This window comes from Arvicanthis niloticus, chromosome 21, assembly GCF_011762505.2.
Source record: "Arvicanthis niloticus isolate mArvNil1 chromosome 21, mArvNil1.pat.X, whole genome shotgun sequence".
Lineage (NCBI taxonomy): Eukaryota > Metazoa > Chordata > Mammalia > Rodentia > Muridae > Arvicanthis > Arvicanthis niloticus.
In genome coordinates, this window is record NC_047678.1 from 29128584 (window position 1) to 29148699 (window position 20116).

The 20116-nt window shown below is 47.6% G+C and overlaps 1 protein-coding gene across 8 annotated transcripts in view; it reads left to right on the top strand.

Annotated features, from left to right (window-relative positions):
* Pfkfb4 (6-phosphofructo-2-kinase/fructose-2,6-biphosphatase 4) overlaps positions 1 to 19069 on the top strand; it is a 50078-nt gene extending 31009 nt beyond the window's left edge. For 7 of the 8 annotated variants that reach the window (XM_076917630.1, XM_034483967.2, XM_034483964.3 and 4 more), the window contains 5 exons: positions 12108 to 12212; positions 14570 to 14699; positions 14793 to 14855; positions 15756 to 15820; positions 17198 to 19068. In XM_076917630.1, the coding sequence (XP_076773745.1) occupies positions 12108 to 12212; positions 14570 to 14699; positions 14793 to 14855; positions 15756 to 15820; positions 17198 to 17257 (423 nt within the window). In that variant the 3' untranslated portion in view covers positions 17258 to 19068. Of the gene's footprint in view, positions 1 to 12107; positions 12213 to 14569; positions 14700 to 14792; positions 14856 to 15755; positions 15821 to 16904; positions 17093 to 17197 lie in introns of all 8 variants that reach the window. The other variant, XR_013105631.1, reaches the window with a different exon arrangement.
* The last annotated feature ends 1047 nt before the right edge of the window (positions 19070 to 20116 follow it).

A 20116-nucleotide genomic window follows, 5' to 3' on the forward strand; every position in this document is an offset into this window, starting at 1 on the left:
TCGGGTCAGGGTTCAGCAAGAGAGAGAGTGAGGATGGACGCGAAGAATGGAGACCAGACAGTGTGATTCAATCCCGTTTATTCTTCAGTTTCTCTTCCTAGTCTAAGTCCCAAGTCTTGAGTTCCTAGTCCCTAGTTCCTAGTCCCTAGTGCCTCCAAGTTCCAAGCTCTCTTCCAAGTGCCTAATACCTAATTCCAAGTTCTTCCTCCAAGTTGTACTCTAACCTAATTCCTAGTTCCAAGTTGTACCTCCAAGTGCCTAATAATCTGTTGCTCTCTTCTGTCTGCCTCTCGCCTTTTATATGTCTCACTTCTAAGCCACGCCTCTAAGTCACACCTTTAATCATGCCCTTAGGTCTTTTCTCTAAATCTGATCTCTAAGTCACACCCTTAAGTCACACACCTTTCAGTCTCACACACCCAAGGGAAGATCCTGGGTATCTAAGATAAGATGATATCAGAGTGTGCTATTGTAGGCTATTGTAATCAAATCTCTTATCAGGGTATATGGCTCAAGATGGCTGCAAGGATGATAGCTGCCTTCTGTCGGCTCCCCACAGGTCCCCCTTTTTAATTTTTTTTCAAAAGGGAAGGCTGGGAAAACTTATGGAAACCGTGTCTGTCTTAGGTTGGAACAAATGACCACAGCCTCCCTTTCCCGTCTTTGGATAACTCAACAGCCATTGGTTGAGCTCCTGTCTTAGGATGGTGAGGCCTCCCTTTTTAGGGGCAAGGGTCTTGAAGTGTTCTCTTACCAGTCTTTGACTATCTGGCTTAGCACATAAGTTAGGGGATATACCTCGTTAGTCTTGATGACAGAGATTTTATAATCCCCTACTTCCAGCCTGTAATAATGGACCTGTATGGGTTTCATTTGTGTACAAAAGCCATCAGTTTGTTGAACAGCATGGACCTGAGAGACAAGAGACTTAACAATGCCTGAATAGTCAGTATAACAGCAACACTCTTTTTTAAAGGCAACACATAACTCCTTCTATCAGAGGAGTAAAAAGTATAAGCCTCTTCTATTCTGTTTATAAATGTGTTATAGCAGAATCTAAATCTATAGAAATACACACCAAAGCTTTGATCTTGACAAAACAAGTAAGGAAATCTCTGTTTCTACTCTAGTCAATCTCAAACCCAAAAAACAACTATAGTAACTGTGGTAGTGGGTTTTCTCCTGAGTCTAAACAATGTTCCCCTCTAAATCATAAGTTGGGGAGCCAAGAGTCTAATAGAGCTACCCTGGAGGTACGGGTGGTGATGTCTCCTTCCACACTGGGGACTTCCCATTTCAGGTTCCAGTTAATGGGTCTTTCCAGAGGACTGTTACAAAATTCTTTTTGGTATCTGGATGCCAGAATCTATCTGCAGCAGATTTTCCTTCAGAATCCAAAGTTAAAAAATTTAAAATAAAGAGTGTGTGATGAAGGATATTTCTGGGGGATCCCTTGGTAGGGTACCATTCCCCCTTTTTAATTTTTTCAAATTGACATTTAATGGTTCGATGTGCCCTTTCTACTATACCTTGGCCCTGTGGGTTATATGGAATATCTGTTCTATGTAGTATTCCCAATTTTTCACAGAATTGGTGGAAACTGGAGCTTGTATAACCTGGGCCATTGTCAGTCTTTATCTGTTTAGGCACACCCAATACAGCAATTGTAGCAAGCATATGAGTGATCACATGCTTGCTTGTTTCTCCAGATTGTAATGTCGCATAAATGTAACCACTGTATGTATCTACACATACATGTATATATTTTTGATTGCCAAATTTATTATAATGAGTAACATCCATTTGCCAGATACTGTTTGGTATCAGTCCCTTTGGATTTACGCCCAAATGAGGAACTGGTAAAAGTGTAACACATGATTGACATCGTTTAACAATTTGTCTAGCTTGTTCTCTGGTAATTTTAAACATAATTTTTAAAGTTTTAGCATTAAGGTGATGTACTCATGCGCCTTTATGGCCTGATCCAAGTTAGATAATCCCTTCTTCACTTTTTCCTAATCCTTTCCCTGTGGGAAAATCCAGAGTTTATCATTTGAGCCATGATTACTTCATTAGGGCTGCACATAATCAATCCCAACTGGGATAACAGATCTCTGCCCCAGAGATTAATAGGAAGGCCTGGGATGACATAGGGGTGTATGTTCCCTGTATTACCTTCTTTATCTTTCCACATCAGCACCTTAGAGCTTTGTTGTGGATTTTGACTTTGGCCAATACCTCTTAGATTGGTTAAGTTTGGGGTCAGAGGCTAGGTGGCAGGCCAGTTGCTTTGTTTTAGGATAGTCACATCAGCTCCTGTGTCAACCAAGCTTGGAATGCCTTTCCATCCAGCCATAGTGTCATCATAGGTTTTTGTTTAACTATAGGCTGTACCCAATATGCATCAGAGGAACCAAAGCCTTGATCCCTTCTTTTAGGATTCTTATATTTGTGATTAGTAGGGAACAATGGAAGTAACAATAGTTGAGCTATCCTCCTTCCTGTATGAATGGTGACTATATTCTGAATTGCCTGTGCCATTACTTTAATCTCACCTTGATCATCATTATCTATTACTCCAGGAAAAATTTGTAGTCCCTGCATAGTAGTACTGCTTCTTCCCACTATCAGACCAAACACATTTGGATAGAGTGGTCCAAACACTCCAGTGGGTAACGCCTGAGGTCTCATTTCTGGGGTTAAAACTATGTGGGTGGCAGAACTGAGGTCTAGTCCTGTGCTTCCTGGTGTTGCTCGACTAAGTTCAGATTGGGATTGGTGTTTACTGGTAAGACACTGACTGCTCCATAAGCCTGTTTTGGCTTGCGTTGGTTTGGGGCCTGGAGCTGGCCCCTGTTCCTGTTTCCCTGATTATGAGAAAGGATGTTTCCTTGTGAGTCTTTTTTGAACCTCCATTCACTAGCCCAATGCCTTCCACGTTTGCAAAGTGGGCAGAGCCCAGGCTGTTTTCTGGGCTGTCTCTGGCTTAACTCATTTTCTACCTTGCAATCTCTGGCAAAGTGTCTAGGCTTGCCACATTTAAAACAGACCTTTTGGTTTCTACTTGCCAAAAAATCTCTTACTGGTTGTCCTTGCATGGCAGCCACCATAGCTAAGCCCTGTTGATAGAAGGAACCTATATCAGAACAGAGTCTGATGTACCCTGTAAGGTCTGTCTTTTTCCTTTAGGGTCTAATGGCCACTTGGCAGGCAGGATTAGCATTTTCATATGCAAGTTGTTCCACATAATCTACACCTGCCTCTGCATTACCAAAAATCCTCCCTGCTGTTGTCATTAATCGATGAACAAAATCAGAAAATCGTTCATCAGGTCCTTGCCTGACTGCTGTTAAGGACGTACTAGGGTTTTCTTTTGCTGGGAGTTTACGCCAAGCCTTCATTGCTGCGTTCTGGATTTGAGCGAATAAGCCTGGGTCATAATGCATCTGGTTATCACTAGAAGCAAATACCCTTCTCCTACTAAGGCATCAAAGGACCAACCATTGCCTGCCTAAATATTTCTCCTAGCTGTTTCTTTACAATTCTCATGATACTCTGATTTCCAAATAAGATAGTCACCACCACTAAGAACTGCTCTCACTAACACATTGCAGTCACTAGGAGTCAGCCACTCCTCTGCAGCAGACTCTAAAATTGCAAGAGTAAAGGGAGCAGTGGCACCATATTGTGATACTACATTTTTTAATTCTTTAATAATTTGAAAATTAAACCCTGTGTGATGTCTCCAAGCAACCCCTTGATTGTCTCTGGTCTCTGATACAGGAAAAGCCTCAGTGTCTCCCTTCTCTGGATGATCTGTGGCTAATCTTAAGCTAGGTGATAGGGACTGTCTTTGGACTCCTGTTTGAGGAACTCAAGGAGCCAGGGGATTTTCACAGTTTATCTCTAGAGACATCTTCCCTGTCTTTAATTTTTGTAGCTGATTAATTAAGTCCTAATACTCTTTTTCTAACTCTATTTGTTGTTTAAGAACATATATTTTTTCCTGTAACTCCCTAATGGGATCTATAACCACCATCTCCATTGGGGGAGCACTTGGTGGTGGAGGCACACTGGGAGAGGGGCTTTGGGAAGAGGGCCATTCAGGGTCGTAAATGTTTGGTTGCCTCTTCCTCTAGGTCAGCACAATCTGGCTCTGCCAAATCAGTTATCAACCTTTGGTTGTATTTTAGATTCTAATTTTGGATAATTATGTTTCTTTTTATTTTGAACATGAAAGACAGCATTTAAACAATGCAACAAAAGGAGACAATTAGCACATGTGAGCAGCAAACAACAAAACAAAAACAGAGAGTTGAGTTCAGGCTGACTTATTTCTTGCCCCATTTTCATTAACATGACTTACCTTTCTTGATGTGGCAGATTCCTGCACCTTCGAGTTTCACTTCTCAATTTTTGGCAGATCCTTCTTCCAGTAAGGTCCTTTACTGGGTCTTTCTTTCTTGCTGCTCCATGTTGGGCACCAAAAATGTTGCGGCCCGAGCTGCCCTGCGTTTGGGGGCCAGAAATGTCTGGGATTGTTCTGTCAATGTTGGAACTCGCACTGCCCTTGGGGGCTAAACTGTTATAGCCTACACTGCCCCAAGCTGCTCAGGTCTGCGGGTTGGGGTTCAGCAAGAGAGAGAGTGAGGACAGATGAGGAATGGAGACCAGACAGAGTATGATTCAATCCCGTTTATTCTTCAGTCTCTCTTCTTCTCTCCAAGTCCCAAGTCTTGAGTTCCTAGTCTCTAGTTCCTAGTCCCTAGTGCTTCCAAGTTCCAAGTTACTTCTTCCAAGTTCTTCCTCCATGTGCCTGCTACCTAATGCCTAATAGCTAACTCCAAGTTTCTGTCTCCTAATGCCTAATTCCTACTTCCAAGTTGTACTAAGTTGTACTTCTCCGAATGTCTAATGTCTACTCCTACTTCCAAGTTGTACTCCAAGTTGTACTCCAAATTGTTCTGAACTCTTCTGTCTGCCTCTCGCCTTTTATATATCTCACTTCTAAGCCATGCCTCTAAGTCACACCTTTAATCATGCCCTTAGGTCTTTTCTCTAAATCTGATCTCTAAGTCACACCCTTAAGTCACACACCTTTAAGTCTCACACACCCAAGGGAAAATCCTGGGTATCTAAAACCAGATGTTATCAGAATGTGCTCAGCTGTTGCAGGCTAATGTAATCAAGTCTCTTATCAGGGTATATGGCTCAAGATGGCTTCCCACACCGAGTCTTGTTTCTACTTGTTGGTAGAGTTTTAGGACAAACACCCTGGCTCTAGGAGTCTTAGCAGACTGGGTTTCCTCACCCACTCCAATATGGCATTCAGAGATAAGGTGAGAGGCAGAGAGAGGAGATGCAGTCAGGGTGAGGCTCTAGAAATGGGCAGATACAGGTCTGCTGATCCCTAAGTCCATCTTCAAGGGACCAAGAGGAACTCTGAGATTTTGTATAAAGGGGAAGCAAAGATGGGAAGGGTTTTGGGGTTTGCGTAGTTGCTGGGGCAGGAAGTCTTTGTTGGTCAGCAGTGGTCTGTCACTGGCTCCTCTTTAGTTCTGCAAGAGATTCAGGAGAAGCACTGGAACAGCCTGGTTCATAAGAGATAATTACTGCAGCTGCAGAGTACACCTCACCAGCATGGGTCACTGGCTGCCCTCATGGGGCAAGTGATCTCGCTGTGGGATGGTCTGTTTGCAAAGCTTTCTGGTCTGCAGTAGTTGTTACCATGTCAGGATGTTCAGAGTCTTGTTCCCTCTGGAATTCAAAGTAAAAGGAAAGGGGCAGAAGAGAGGAGGGAAAATATCGAAGAAGCAAAACAGAACCACAGTTAGGCCTACAGCTGGTCCCTTCTTCACAGTGTCAGTAATCCAGAGGAGGGAAAGGGGCTGCTCATGAAGGAATGGTGATATGGAAGTCATGAAGTATATTGTGTGGGGATGATCCCCAACACTAGGACTGTGACCCTTGCTGTCACTGTCCAGAGGAGAGTAGGAGGAAAGGCCAGCCTGTGAGATGGGATGGCCCCAGTGAAGACCCATCCTGGAGTGACCAGCTCACATCCCTTCCTGTGGCCTCATCCTTCATGGCCTTGTAGGTACAGTCCGGAGTGGTCAGCTTCCTGCAGTGAGAGCAGTAGGGAAGGGAAGAGGAATCTGGTGGTGCAGATAAACCTGACATATCCACCCCACCCCTAAGACAGGGTTTCTCTGTGGAGCCCAGGATGTCCTCTATTGTACACTTAGGAGGCAGAGGCAGGCAGATCTCTGTGAGTTCAAGACCAACTTGGTATACAGAGTGAGTTCCAGGCCAACCAGGGCTACACACAGAGAGAAGCACTATCTTAAATAATAGCCTTATCAATAATAACAACAACAACAGGCCTATTATGTTGCTGTTTTGGTGCCCTGGTTGCATGTTTGAGAAGCTTGCTCCTTCCTTCTCTGAATGCTTTCAGAATTCTCACTGATTGTGGTTTTCAGCACTTGATTATGATTTGCCTTCATATGGACTTGGTCATGATTTATCTTGCTTGCCAGTCACTGCTGCATGAGAAAGCTTCCTAGGAAGGAACCACACACACACACACAGATACACACACACAGACACACACAGACACACAGACACACACACACACACACACACACACACACACACACACACACACACACATCTGTTCACCCCAGACTGACCAAAGTATGGATACCACCAAAGCCCAACTTGGTGAACCCTGAGTTTCATTGGGGTTACATACAGGAGCTGAAATGACTCAAAGGCAGCTGCATCATCAGCATGGGTGAAAGCTCACAAAACCTGGGAAACCTGGAATACACTGAAAAATGAGGTTGGTTATTCTCTTCCTCTTCTAAGCATCTAAGCTGGTTTCTGTTTCTTCTGGGCAGCTGGTCTGGTCTGAGACTCTTCATCTCCGCTTGTCTGAGAGTCTTGTTTGCAGATTGGCTTGTTTGAGTCTTTGCTGCTTTGTTTACCTTAGCAGGAAGAGGCCTAGTGAATCTGGTCCCTTCAGGGACTTCCTGAAGCTATTTTGTTTACCTTCGTCTTGCCTGAAGGATGGAATGGGAATGTTTTTTTGGGGGGTGGGGTGGGGGGTTCGAGACAGGGTTTCTCTGTGTAGCCCTGGCTGTCCTGGAACTCACTCTGTAGACCAGGCTGGCCTCGAACTCAGAAATCTGCCTGCCTCTGCCTCCCAAGTGCTGGGATTAAAGGCGTGCGCCACCACTGCCCAGCTGGGAATATTTTTGTTTGTTTGTTTGTTTATTTTGGATGAAATGTTTTAATATTGGAGAAAGCTGCTACACAACAGTCATTTGATATTTTTGTTGCTTTTTACTGCTGTTGTTTGAAGCAATCTCTCTCTATCCCCTCTGTAACACAGAATACAACAGCATTGAATTCATTATATAGCCTGGGCTGGCTCTGGATTTGCTGTTCTCCCACTTTGGGCAGAGCAGAGAATTCTTATAATTTTTCTTTTGTATTTAGATTATATATATATATAAATATTATATGTATGCCTGCATGCCAGAAGAGAGCATCAGATCCCATTATAGACCCATTATAGATGGTCGTGAGCCACCATGTAGTTGCTGGGAATTAAACTAGGGACCTCTGGAAGAGCAGTCAGAGCCATCTCTCTAGCCTGAATTTACAACTTAAATAGCTTCAAAAAGTCTTCTCTCCACTTCTTGCCACACCCCACCACCTGTGTGTAAACTCTCAAATGAGGGTTGACACTCAGGCACACACACACATACACCCTCACCTAATAATTCTTGGGAACCATGTGTTAAATTTCATGGACCATGAGAATTTAGTTTTCAGGTAGAATTCACGTAGCTAACCCAATGACCGTAAGCAGTGGTGTTATGTTTGATTATCTGAGTAGGTCTGGAGTTGTCTGAAGAGTCTTTCCAGAGTGGAAACATGAGACTTTTGATTTGAGGATTTGTAACTAGAAAATTTGAAAACTTTTCTTTTGTTTGTTTTAAATAATACATAGCTGACTTGCTATGTAGCCTTGGCTGACCTAGAACTCGTAGGCTGGGTTTATAGACATATACCTGGGTCTTAAAAATATTTTACCTGTTTTCTGTTTCCTCAAATATATTTTCTGTAACACCTTTCCCATCCTGGAATCCAGTAATCTGTTAGCCTGCTTGGCATTATCCTACCACTCAACCTAACTTCAAGGGTTTATTGTTGTTGTTTGTTTTTGTTTGAGACAGAGTCTCTCTATGTAGCCCTAGCTGGCTTGGAACTCTCTATGACATACATAGACCAGGTGGCCTGGAGCTTACAGAGATCTGCCTGTCTCTGCCTTCCAAGTGCAAGGATTAAAGGAGTGTACCAACACTGCCTGGCATTTGTTTTGCTTTTTTAATCTTTCTTCTGTGTGTGGGAGGTGTGTGTGTTGGAGGTGGGTGTATGTGGGTTCAGGTGGGTGTTCATTTGGAATATGTGTGTGTGGGAGGTGTGTTTATGTGGTGTGTGATGTGTGTGTGTATGTGGTGTGTGATGTGTGTGTGTGCGGTATGGTATGTGATGTGTGTGGGGGCTCTGTGTCAGGGTGTGTGTGGTGTATGTATAGTGTGATGTGTGGGGTGGTGGTGTGTGTTTGTGTGTGATATGTGTGTTTATGTGTGCACATGGGTGTGCCCAGAAGCTAGAGGAGGAAGTTGGATGCCCTACTCCATCGCTCTCTGCCTTCTTCCCTTGAGATGGTATTTGACTGAGTACATGGACAGCCAGCAAGCCCCCGTGGTCCTCCAGTTGGCACCCGACAGCACTGGGGTCACAGGGGGATGTAGCCTCGCCTAGCTTTTTACATTGGTGCTGAGGACTGGACTCAGGTTGTCCTTCCTGTGTAGCAGATGTCTTGCCTCACTGACCATCTCCTCATGCCCCTGACTGACTTGTTTGAAGGTGTGGTGAGGCCTCTGTTTTCTTACTGAGCTTCTCTACGGATACTTTCTATTGCTGTTTGTATTTAAAGTTGACTTTTACTTCTGCTTTGGAAAGTCACACTGACTACTGCTTTGTGGCTGGAGCCCTCAGTGTGGTACTTGCCCCCTCCCCCGCCTCCACACTTCTGGTGTGACTATTGCTGCTGGCCTCCTTTGCCCAGCCTTAGGCTACAACTCCCATCAATGACCTCTGCACAGCAGAAGGACTTGCAGCCTCAGGTCACTGGGCTCTGATGAGAATTGATGCACTCCAGATCTTCATCCGCTACAGAAGTGCAGAGAGGCTGGGCCTTCTTCAGGCTGAAAGACAGGCAGGAGGTGGCAGGGAACATGTATTCCAGAGGGAGCCCTTTGAAGCTCTAGGGGTTTAAATTTTTCTCCTTTCTGTTTTCTGTCTCTTCACTGTTATGCTCTGAACAGTGAGTTGCCCATGGTCCCAGGCTCCCTGCTTCCTCTCAGGGCTGCGGTCATTTCCATCATCCATGTGTGTTTGCATGTTCACGTGTATGGGTGCATGTGTTTGAATGTTTTCTCAGCCGCTGTCTACCTTAGTTAGGTTTTGAGGCACAGTCTCTCACTGCATCCAAAGCTCCCTAGCCTGGTCTAGCCAGCCAGAGTACTTGGGGATCCTCCTGTCTCTGCTTCCCCTGTGCTGGGACTTCAGGCAGGGCACCTTGCCCACCTGTCACTAAGTGGATTCCTGGGGTCTGAACTCCAATCCTCATTCCTGTCCAGCAAGTGCTTTACCCACTGAGCCAACGTTTTATGTATATTTCTTTATGTGTGTATGTGTATGTGTATGTCTGCTTGTCTTACCTGTACCATGTTCATCTGCAGAAGAGCGCTACAGATCATAGCTCCCCACACTACAACATATTGAGCCAAGCTCTCTGCCACTTTGGAACAATGGTCATCTTTTGTCTAATTTTTTTGTGACCGCCATCTTGCTTCTTTCTGGGGCTCACAGAAATACCCCAACACCCTCATTTCTTTTCTCCTGTTGAAGCAGGATCTTGCTCTGTCACTCAGGCTGGCCCGGGATTTCATGCTCCTCCTTCCTCAGCCTCCTGACTACTGAGATTGCAAGTGTTTGCTGCCATGATGGGCTAAACTCACATTTACATCAACAGCCTGGTTATGGTGGTGTTAGTAACCCAGGCTTTGTGTGTGTGTTGTGTCCGTGTTCCTGGGTATTGTGCACATGCCCGTACGGGTGTTCACGAGCCAGATGTTCTTCAGTCACTCTCTGTCTGAATTTTTGAGACAGGATCTATCCCAGAATCTGAGCTCCAAGGATTCTCCTGTCTCTGCTTCCCCAGTGCTAGGGAGACAAATGCCTGCTGCCATATTAGCTTTTTACACGAGTGTTAGGGATCTAAACTCAGGTTCCCGTGAGTCAGCAAGCACTGTCCTGACTGCCATCTTACCAGCCTGACCAGGGCTTTCTTTACCATCCCCTGCTTCCCTCTGAGCCTTCCCACAATCCCCCTTAACATCTACACTGTTACCAACAGGCTCTTGGAGGCAACCTAAAACATTCTTCCTGCCTCTGTGACCACTTCCACATTCTTAGAGACGTATTACAACACTGTCCCACTTCCTGACATCAAAACATGTAGTTTCTTAAGGCTGGCAGGTCATGAGATGGTTCAGTCTCTTCAGCGCCTCTCAGGGCCTTAAATAACACTAAGGTATTTTCCAGCACCTTTCTTCTCTGCTGGTGGCTGATGGGTTGGTGCCTGTGTGTGTGTGTGTGTGTGTGTGTGTGTGTGTGTGTATTGTCTGCAGAGACCAGAAGAGGGCATTGAATCCTCTAGAATTTACACACAGTTGTAAGATGCCTGATATGGGTGTCAGGAATTGAACTCAGGTCCTCTGCAAGAATAATATGTGTGATCTTAACTGCTGAGCCAGCTCTAGCCCCTCATTGGTTTTTTGAGACGGGGTCTCATGAAGCTTAAGCTGATCTCAGCCGTAATCTTCAGCTCCTGGTACACATGACTCCTATGTTTGTGTTCTGTCTCTGTCTCTTTCTTCCTCTCTGTCTCTCTTTCACTCTGGCATGCTCTCTTTCTCCAGGACACAAATGAATTTTTTAAATACAGTTTATGCAGCAGCTTCTGCTCATATTCAATACTTTCATAACAGACAAGACTGGAGAAGGTCCAGCAAAGGTGTGGAAGCACCCACCTTTAATCCCAGCACTTGGGGGGCTGAGTTCAAGGCCAACCTGGTCTATAGAACCAGTTCCAGAATAGCCAGAGCTACACAAAGAAACAGATCCCTGAAAACCAGAAAAATAAGTAAATAAATGGCTAGCAAGACAGCTCAGTGGGTAAATGTACTTGCTGACAAGCCTGACAACCTGAGTTCTGCTCCTGGGGTTCCCACAATGGAAGGAGACAACTGACTTCTGCAGGTTGTCGTCTGACCTCCACAACCATGCCATGTCATGAGCACATGGGCACACACACACTAAACTAACAGACAAATAAGTAAAAGCAATAACCATTTTGTAAGCTGGGCAAGTGGTGTGGGCCTTTGATCCCAGGACTGGGGAGGCAGAGGCAGGTGGATCTCTGAGTCTGAGGCCGGCCTGGTCTACACAGTGAGTTCCAGGATAGTCATGGCTGTATATAGAGACCTGTCTCGAAAAAAATAAAAGCAAACAAAAAATGATTTTAAAGACTTAGGAAAACATGTACATTAGTGCTAAATCCGATGCTGTCCACTGGGTAGATGTGTGATGGACAGGATGCTGTCCACTGGGTAGATGTGTGATGGACAGGATGCTGTCCACTGGGTAGATGTGTGATGGACAGGATGCTGTCCACTGGGTAGATGTGTGATGGACAGGATGCTGTCCACTGGGTAGATGTGTGATGGACAGGATGCTGTCCACTGGATAGATGTGTGATAGACAGGTGGGCTCTAGTCCTCTAGCTTCCTACAAATGGCTACCACAAAACTTACTGTCCAGACAGAGACTGCTTTTTCACACTGTGTCACCTTTGTGCTAGGAGGGTTCCATTGGCCCAGGAAATGTTGGTCTCTGCTCCTCTGCCCAAAGATTAGTCTTATCAGCCTGGCTTGGATGCTATGACAACTGCTGTGTCTTCCTAGGGTGTCTGTGAGGAGATGACTTACGAAGAAATCCAGGATCACTATCCGCTGGAGTTTGCCCTGAGGGATCAGGACAAGTACCGGTACCGGTACCCGAAGGGTGAGGTAGGTGGGATTTGGGATCTTAGTCCCAGTATCTACTGCCTGCCTGGCAGTGCTGCTCGTGGTTGGGGCTTGGAGGCTCGGCCTTGAGGCAGGCAGCCTAAGTGTGGGTTTCTTCTCTCCATCAGTTCCCAGCTCTGTCTCCTGGATGTTTTCTCTTCCTTGGGTTGTAGGGGGCCAGTGCTACAGAGAACATGGTCTAAGGGTACAGGTCTGGCAAGGGCAGAGCCTGAGCTGAGTGTCCCTGGCTATGTTGAGTTTGGTTTTCCTAGGACTTCTGTAGTTAACTCATTGTCTCCTGGGATGCCCGGGCCAGCTTCTTTCTCAGGGAGTCATCAGCCATTTCCCAGACTGCTCTATGTGGCCACAGACTCAGGCCTCATATGGCTAGGCCTCATTCCAACGTGCTTTCCACTCTTGTCTTGGCCCTGGACCTCTATCCTTTCTCTGGATGTTTCCCCTTGTCATAAAGTGATTCTATCCTCCATGCAACTCCATATGTCAGCCTCCAACTTGCTCCAGATCCATGGAGACCCTCCCCAGAGAGATTTGGCAAAGTAATCTCATGCCACCTTCTCCCAGAAAGTACCTGGTCAGAAAGTAAGAATCACTTTGGCTGAGTAATCTCTTCCTGCTTCAAGGAGGTGCCCTGGGATGTTGCCTAAATATGCCCAGAGACACGTATGTGGAATGAGACACGTATGTGGAATCATGCAGCTCTGGGTGACGTGGATAATTCTCACACTGGGCTATGAGGCAGAGCTCAGGCTCAGAACCAATCCAGATAGTGGTGAGAAAAAACAGAACAAGGCTGGGAGGTAGTGCAGGCAGTTGCTTGCCTTGCAAACAGAACCTAAGTGTGATTCCCCAGAACCCAGGTTAAAAACAAAACAAAAACACCTGCTGTAGCATGCATGCCTGTAATCCCAGTACTGAGGAGGCAGGGTCAGGTCAATCCTTGGAGCTTGCTGGCCAGTCAGCCTAGCCTACTCAGCTCTAGGCCAATGACAACCCTTATTTCAAAAAATAATGTGAACAGCACCTGACAAAGGATGTCCAAGGTTGACCTCACAGCCTCCATATGTGTGTGCAAGCACACACATATAATCACATATAATCCACCCACACATAAAAATAATAAATAAAGACAAACAGCGAAGGCAGCTTCTCAGACTTGAGAATGTAGGGGGAATTCATTATGGTATTAATTATAAAAAGAATTAATCAGGAGTACCCCAGAACTGCTAGAGGTTAGCACAGGCCAGGGTGTTGGTGCCCCTGGCCAGTCATAGTGTGGGTCAGGCTCTACGTGGGAATTTATTTTGAAAGATGGCTAACTGTGCAGAGAAATGGAACTGCCCCACCCTCAGGCCTAATTCTCAGGTAAAAATAGAGCTAGGGGTTGCCCCAGGGGACAGCAGGGGTCCAAGGTTCCCATGGCTACAACAGTGGAGGAGGGAATAGGCACGCAGACAAGGACACAGTTGTTCCTGAGGATCTCAGAGTCCTGACAGTTGTCATACTCTGGGAGGTTCTAGGGCCTTTGTCCCACCACACCCACCCACTGCGCTCTGTGTGCTTCAGTGCTGTGGACTGGGGGAGGGTGGCAACTTTCCATCCATCATGGCTTCCAGTGACTGAACCCTGTAGTGGAAGGCGGCAGAGGGCCCCATCGATGGCATGAGGTAGTTGTATCAACTGAGAACATGACCAATCCTAAGTATGGTTCTTTCTGTGAATATGAACCAGAGCCATCTGGAAGAGTCCAGAACAGAGAGAAAGCAGTGAGCTGAACATGGCAGCTGACTGGACTCAGCTGTGAGGGAAGCTGAGATGGAAGCCTGTGAGCTGGAGAAGTTTAGGGTAGAGGTGGGTTAGAAAAGCCAGGTTACTTTTGATACTGAGGAAGCCAGACCAGAATGCACCATTGGTCCAAAAGAATGGGACCTCACAGTAGCCTCTTGGGATGTGTCTGAGACTTAGCTCTCTCAGTCCTACCAGAATCTAGCCCTGGATGGAGAAGGTGGCTCCCTTCCCAGGTTACCCCCAACTCCTACCCAAGTTGGACATCTCACTAAATCGGCCTTCTAAGGGCAGCTGTCTACTCCACTCCCTCAGGTAGGCTGAAGGGAGCTTAAACACAACCTCTAGAGTGGTGAGCAGCCCCAGGAGTCATCAGGTGCCCACTGCCGAGCACACCTGCCTCAGTTAGGGTTTCTATGGCTGTGATGAATCACCATGACCACAACTCTTCCTAGTTTGTGTGTCAGGTTGACGTAAGACCAGACAGAACAACACCTCTGATTCCATTCCTACCCTGGGGCCAGGCCTGAAGGACACCTTCCCTGCTTGCCTTTTAGTCCTATGAAGACCTAGTGCAGCGACTGGAGCCCGTGATCATGGAACTGGAGAGACAGGAGAACGTGCTGGTCATTTGCCACCAGGCTGTGATGCGCTGCCTCCTGGCCTACTTCCTTGACAAGGCAGCTGGTGAGGGCCTTGTCCCGGCAGGTGGGCTGTGTGCATGGCAGGGGGACACCCAGGCATGTATGTCATGCTAGTCCTGTCCTCTTTTGTCCACAGAAGAGCTGCCCTACCTCAAGTGCCCCTTGCACACAGTCCTGAAGCTCACACCTGTGGCTTATGGTAAGGGAACATCCCGCATGTTGACTTTGGCAGGCTGTAGGGTTCTGTGATGCCCCACAAATCCCTTCTTTCCATCTGGGTGGGACTCATTCTCCCTGAGTCCCCATCACCCCTTGCCTTTTCCAATTCCCCTTTCCTGTTTTTCTTCTTTCATTGTCTTGAGGTGGGGTTTTGCTCAGGAACTCCCTGTCTCAGCCCCCTCCACTCCCCGGGCTGGAAGTCTAATTGTACACCTAGTTTGTTTTTTAGTTTATAGAAAACTTGATGTATTCAGTTACAGTAGCTTATACTTGTAATTAGGAGGCTGAGGTAGGAAGAGTGTCAAGAGTTCAGGGCCAGCCTTGTGTACATAGTGAGTTCAAGGCCAGCCTGAGCTATAGAATGAGACTTTGTCTCAAAGTTCCTGTGACTACAGGACGTCTCCTCAGTGATCTTAGATATTTCCTTAACTTTAGAATATTCTGGATGGGGGACATTTGCATTCCTCCATGCTTCTGAGTGCAGATGCTCAGGACACACCTGAGGAGAACAAAGCTTCAGGGGAGCTGGGTTATCCCTCCCTCCCCTCAGGCTGACTGGACTGTTTTTGGCAGAATAGATGGTGTTACTGGTTTGGGGGCCACCAAGAGTAAGGGATCCCATGTTGGTCATTGACCTGTTGTTGCCCCACCACCCCTAGTCTCTGTGTAAGCAGCCTGTGTTCCCCATGTGGCACACAGGGGCAGTCACATGGGTACGCAGGAGTCTGACAAGACTCCTGTGCCTCATAGTGGTCCCTGAGGCTGTCTAGGAAGGGGGAGGGTAAGGCTGAGCTCTGTATGCTAGACTCTCCTCCCCAAAGTAGGTTTGCTGTGGCTCTGGCTGCTGGGTGGAGACTGCACTGGCCTCTTCCTTTGGCAGGTTGTAAAATGGAGTCCATATTCCTGAATGTGGCAGCCGTGAACACACACCGAGACAGACCTCAGGTAGCACTGGGCTCCCTGCCGGGTTGGTGGGCACGTTCCCTGGGGTGTCCTAGTTGGGTCAGGGGCAGGTTAGGGTGGGGGGTGAGTCTCCTCCTGAGGCTGTTTTCTGTTTGGGCCTGTCTCCTGTGGCCAGGGTGTGACTGTGGCTTGGTTAGGTTCTTCCCAAGGTCAGCCCTGAGGAGGTGCCTGGAGCTGGGCCACCAGCAGGAAGCACCCAGAGCTGGGTGTGTTTGGCTCCCTGGTCTCACAGCTCCTAGGCAGCCCTGCCATGGATCTGGACCAGAGCTGGTCCCAGGTGAGGGAGAGGCCAGCTGCCCACCCGTGGCAGGTGGTGATTCTCAACTCCCTTGCCAGGCCAGGCTTCATGAGCACCTTTATAAACGGGCACCTTTGAACTTTACAAAGGACCATGAGCCTGGCCATGGCTGAACTGGCAGGACGCTTGCCTATCATATTCAAAGCTGTGGATTTGGTCCCCAGCAGAGTTTAGTGACACCTGCCTGTAATTCCAGCGTATGGAGGCAGGAGAATCAGAAGTTAAGGTCATCCTCAGTTACATAGTGAGTTTGAGGCTACGTGGACTACATGAGACTCCTCTCAAAAAACCAAACAAATAACAAACCAACCCTGCCTCAAAGCAAGGATTCTGCCCACTCCTTCAGTTCCTAGGACTGGTCTGTGAGCTCAGTGTAGGCCAAGAGGAGCATGTCTCTGTCCCTAAAGGTCTGGCTCTGTCATACTGCACAGGGCTACACCTCCTGACACATTCCTGTGGGTGTTGGAGTTAAGGGAGGCCACGGAGGGATCAAGAGACAGGCCCATGGAGCTGAGGGAAGTCTCAAACCCCTGTTTCTCAGACCTAAGATACCCAAAGCTTAGCAGGCCAAAGCTGGAACTGGGCTTTATAGCTCTTGGAGGGTCATTCACAGTAAGAGCTTCAGGGGTATCATGGGGCCCCATGTTTCAGTCCCAGGGAGATGAACCATATTACAACCTAGAAGATGTCTATAGGCTGTTAGAGCCAGGAAGGAGGTGCACTCAGAGGCTAAGCCCCTTCCCTGCCTTCCCTTCTCTCCTTCCCCAGTTGACCTGTCCTCTGGTGGGAGGTTGAGTGGCCTTGCTTTGGTAGCACCTGAGCTGCTTGCAGTGGAGCAGGGAGTGGGCAGCACCTTCGCCCACCCTTGTCCTGAAGTCTGAGCACCCATCAAGTGGTACTTGATGGTGGCCTTCCTGCTTAGGGCAGGTTAGGGGCTTTCGGCTGTAGCTACTGAGGTAAGTCTGTGTGTCTGTGTTGCCATAGTGATTAGGGCAGCAGAAGCGAGGTGTCCCGTCTATCCCTGTGCAGGGTAAACATTCTTTGTCTTTATTGTTGTGCAGAATGTAGACATATCCAGGCCTTCAGAGGAAGCCCTTGTCACAGTCCCTGCTCACCAATGATCCATGGCATGCCCTGACCTCTGTGTAGGGGTCACTCCAGGCCACTGTACTGATGGTGTCACCACGCAGGAACACTCCTGAAGCCATGGGTGGCTAGCAACACTCAGAACCCTCAGCCTGGCCCACCCACCTCCCTGTCGACAACCAGTGACAGGTTGGGTATGGCTGCTGACCTGCTGCTGAGAATCCCTGGGCTATGTGCTCTGCTGCTGGCCTCTCTGCTACAGCTCTCAAGCAGTCTGCTCACCAGGCTGGCTGCTTTGTGACATTTGCAACCTTAAATGAGACACTGAGACAAGAAGTCTCACTAGGACATCCCTACTGTGGCCCAGCTGCCTGAAGTGGGCCAAGCAGCCTTGGAAGAATCCTACTGCCCTCTCTGTAGCCACTCTAGGAGCCAGAGGTTAGATCTTCATGGGGGCCTTAAGTGGACGCTGCCTCAGGCAAAGTGGAAAGCCTTTCCTTCATCGCCTGGCACAGAAGATGGAGCAGGGGAGATTCTACCCACATCTGTCCGCATCTGCGGGTGCTCACAGGAGTGAGTGAAGAGAGCATCATTTGTGGCGCTGGTTCCTAATGTCTACCAAGTTTTACACTGGAATGTGGAAGAGCTGCAGCCCAGGCTGCCTTGTCCTAAATTCTCTCACGGGGGATCCTTTCATGGCAGGGCAGCTTTATGAAGTACCTTCTTGGTGCACACACCAAAGTGCTTATGGAAACTGGTGTCCCCTACCTGGCTGTCGCTGTCACTGTCCACACAGAACTGTACACTGGTAAACAGGGACATGTCTTTGTCATAAGTGGCTCAGCACTGGTGGTCCTGTCAAACTGTCCTTCTGTTCGTTGACCTCCACCTGTAGGACTGAGGAAGGAAAGGACAAAGCACAGAGGCAGCCCTGGCCATGGGAGGAGTCCCTGACCCCACCCTAGTTTTGATTCAAATATAAATTAAACCCTAGTGCAAACAGCCTTATGAAGCCTGGTGCCTCTCATGCCCTGAGTCCTTGTGTGTCCACGTAGCAGATTCAGGCTCCATGTGTTAGCTGACCAGCAGGGTGATAGGCAGGCTGTGGAACAGGGTAAGATACTTTCTATAGCAGTAACTGGTTGCTCTAGTGTCCACAGAGCAGCCATGGGGAAGCCAGGCCCTGCATCCAAGAACCTTTCCAAGCCCAAACCTGGCAGAAGAGTCCACCTTTCCAAGCCCTGCCAGCCCTGGGCTGTGTAACTTGCAGATGCCATCTGCCATCTGCCCCTGAGAAGTCAGTGCCATGATTCCAAACTGTTGTCTGTGGGCCTGGGGCGGGACTCCTGGGCTCATCTCATCAGACCTCCAAGCCCTAGCTTGGAGCTGGAGGACCACACCACTGCCTTGGGGACACAGGCCTCCACTCCCATGTCTCTCAGAGTCTGAGTGATGTTTGTCACATTATCTGGACATTTGTTAGCTATAGCAGATCCCTGCGGTTGGCAGCTGTGAACAATGCCTGGATGCAGCTTGAGGCAAAGACCACCAAAGCCTTTTTCCTCTGTGCCCCGGGAAGGCAGGAATTGTTGGACCCAGAGGTGTAAGAGCCTAAGGTTGGGGTGGAGGGATGTCAGTGGAGAAGTTGTGCCTGAACAGCCCCTCCCTCCAGCACCTGAAGTGGCTTCTGCAAGGCAGCTGCAAGCCAGGCTGGCTACCAGGTCTTAGCTGAGATGGTTCATGGGAAGAACTGCGGACATTTCCTGCTTTCCCTAGAATGTATGATACTGGTTTTCAGTTGTGCAGTGCACTGTGTCCAGCATTCTTTGCAATAAATACTTTTTAAAAAAAAAAAAAAAACAGTAATCTGAGATGGTATTTTATAACTAGTTCTTCGTGTGTGTGTGTGTGTGTGTGTGCATGTGTGTGTGCGTGTGTGAGTGTGCATGTGTGTGTTCACGGTCTCTCTGCCAGCTCTGTTGTCACCTGATATTGTAGGCTTCTCATAGGTGTGTGTGTGTTGGAATCCTTCAGTGAGCTTCTGCCCAGTTGCCCCTTGAAAAACACAGCCAGGTGTGGTGATCTCAATCTGCAATCTCAGCACTCTGGAGGCAGAGGCAGGAGAATCTCTTTCTTGCTCAGTATTCTGTTGCTGTGAAGAGATACCATGGCCTCATTTAGCTGGAGCTTGCTTAGTTTCAGAGGTTTAGTCCATTCTCATCATGACAGGAACATGGTGGCACACAGGCAGACATGGTGCTGGAGACATAACCAGGAGTTCTGCATCTTGATCCACAGGCAGGAGGAAGAGAAAGACCCTGGGCTTGGAACAGGCTTTTTGAAACCCCAAAACCACACCCTTAATAACACACTTCCTTCAACAAAGCCACACCACCTAATCCCTCTCACACAGAGCCACTCCGTCATGACAAAAGCATTCAAAATATATGAGCCTCTGGGGCCATTCTTTTTTTTTTTTAAAGAAGCTTTATTATTATTAATTTTTATTTATATGAGTAACACTGTAGTTGTCTTCAGACACACACCAGAGAAGTGTATTGGAACCCATTACAGATGGTTGTGAGCTGCCATGTGGGTGCTGGGAATTGAACCCAGGTCCTCTGGAAGAGCAGCCAGGGCTGTTAACCCACTGAGCTCTTTCTCTCTCCAGCCCAGGATCTCTTAACCAAGCCTGGTTTTCTGAGTCTTTCATCTAAACGTGGAGTGCTAAGTGCTCTTGTGAGATTTCATTCCTTCTTTGTTTACATATACATGGTTCACCTCACTTCAGCTAAATTGCCGACCCCTAGCCCCCATCCCCCAACTTCCACACCTAGATGTCCCCATGAACACAGGAAATGGCCACCTCTTGGCTCTCACTGCCCCTCTTACAT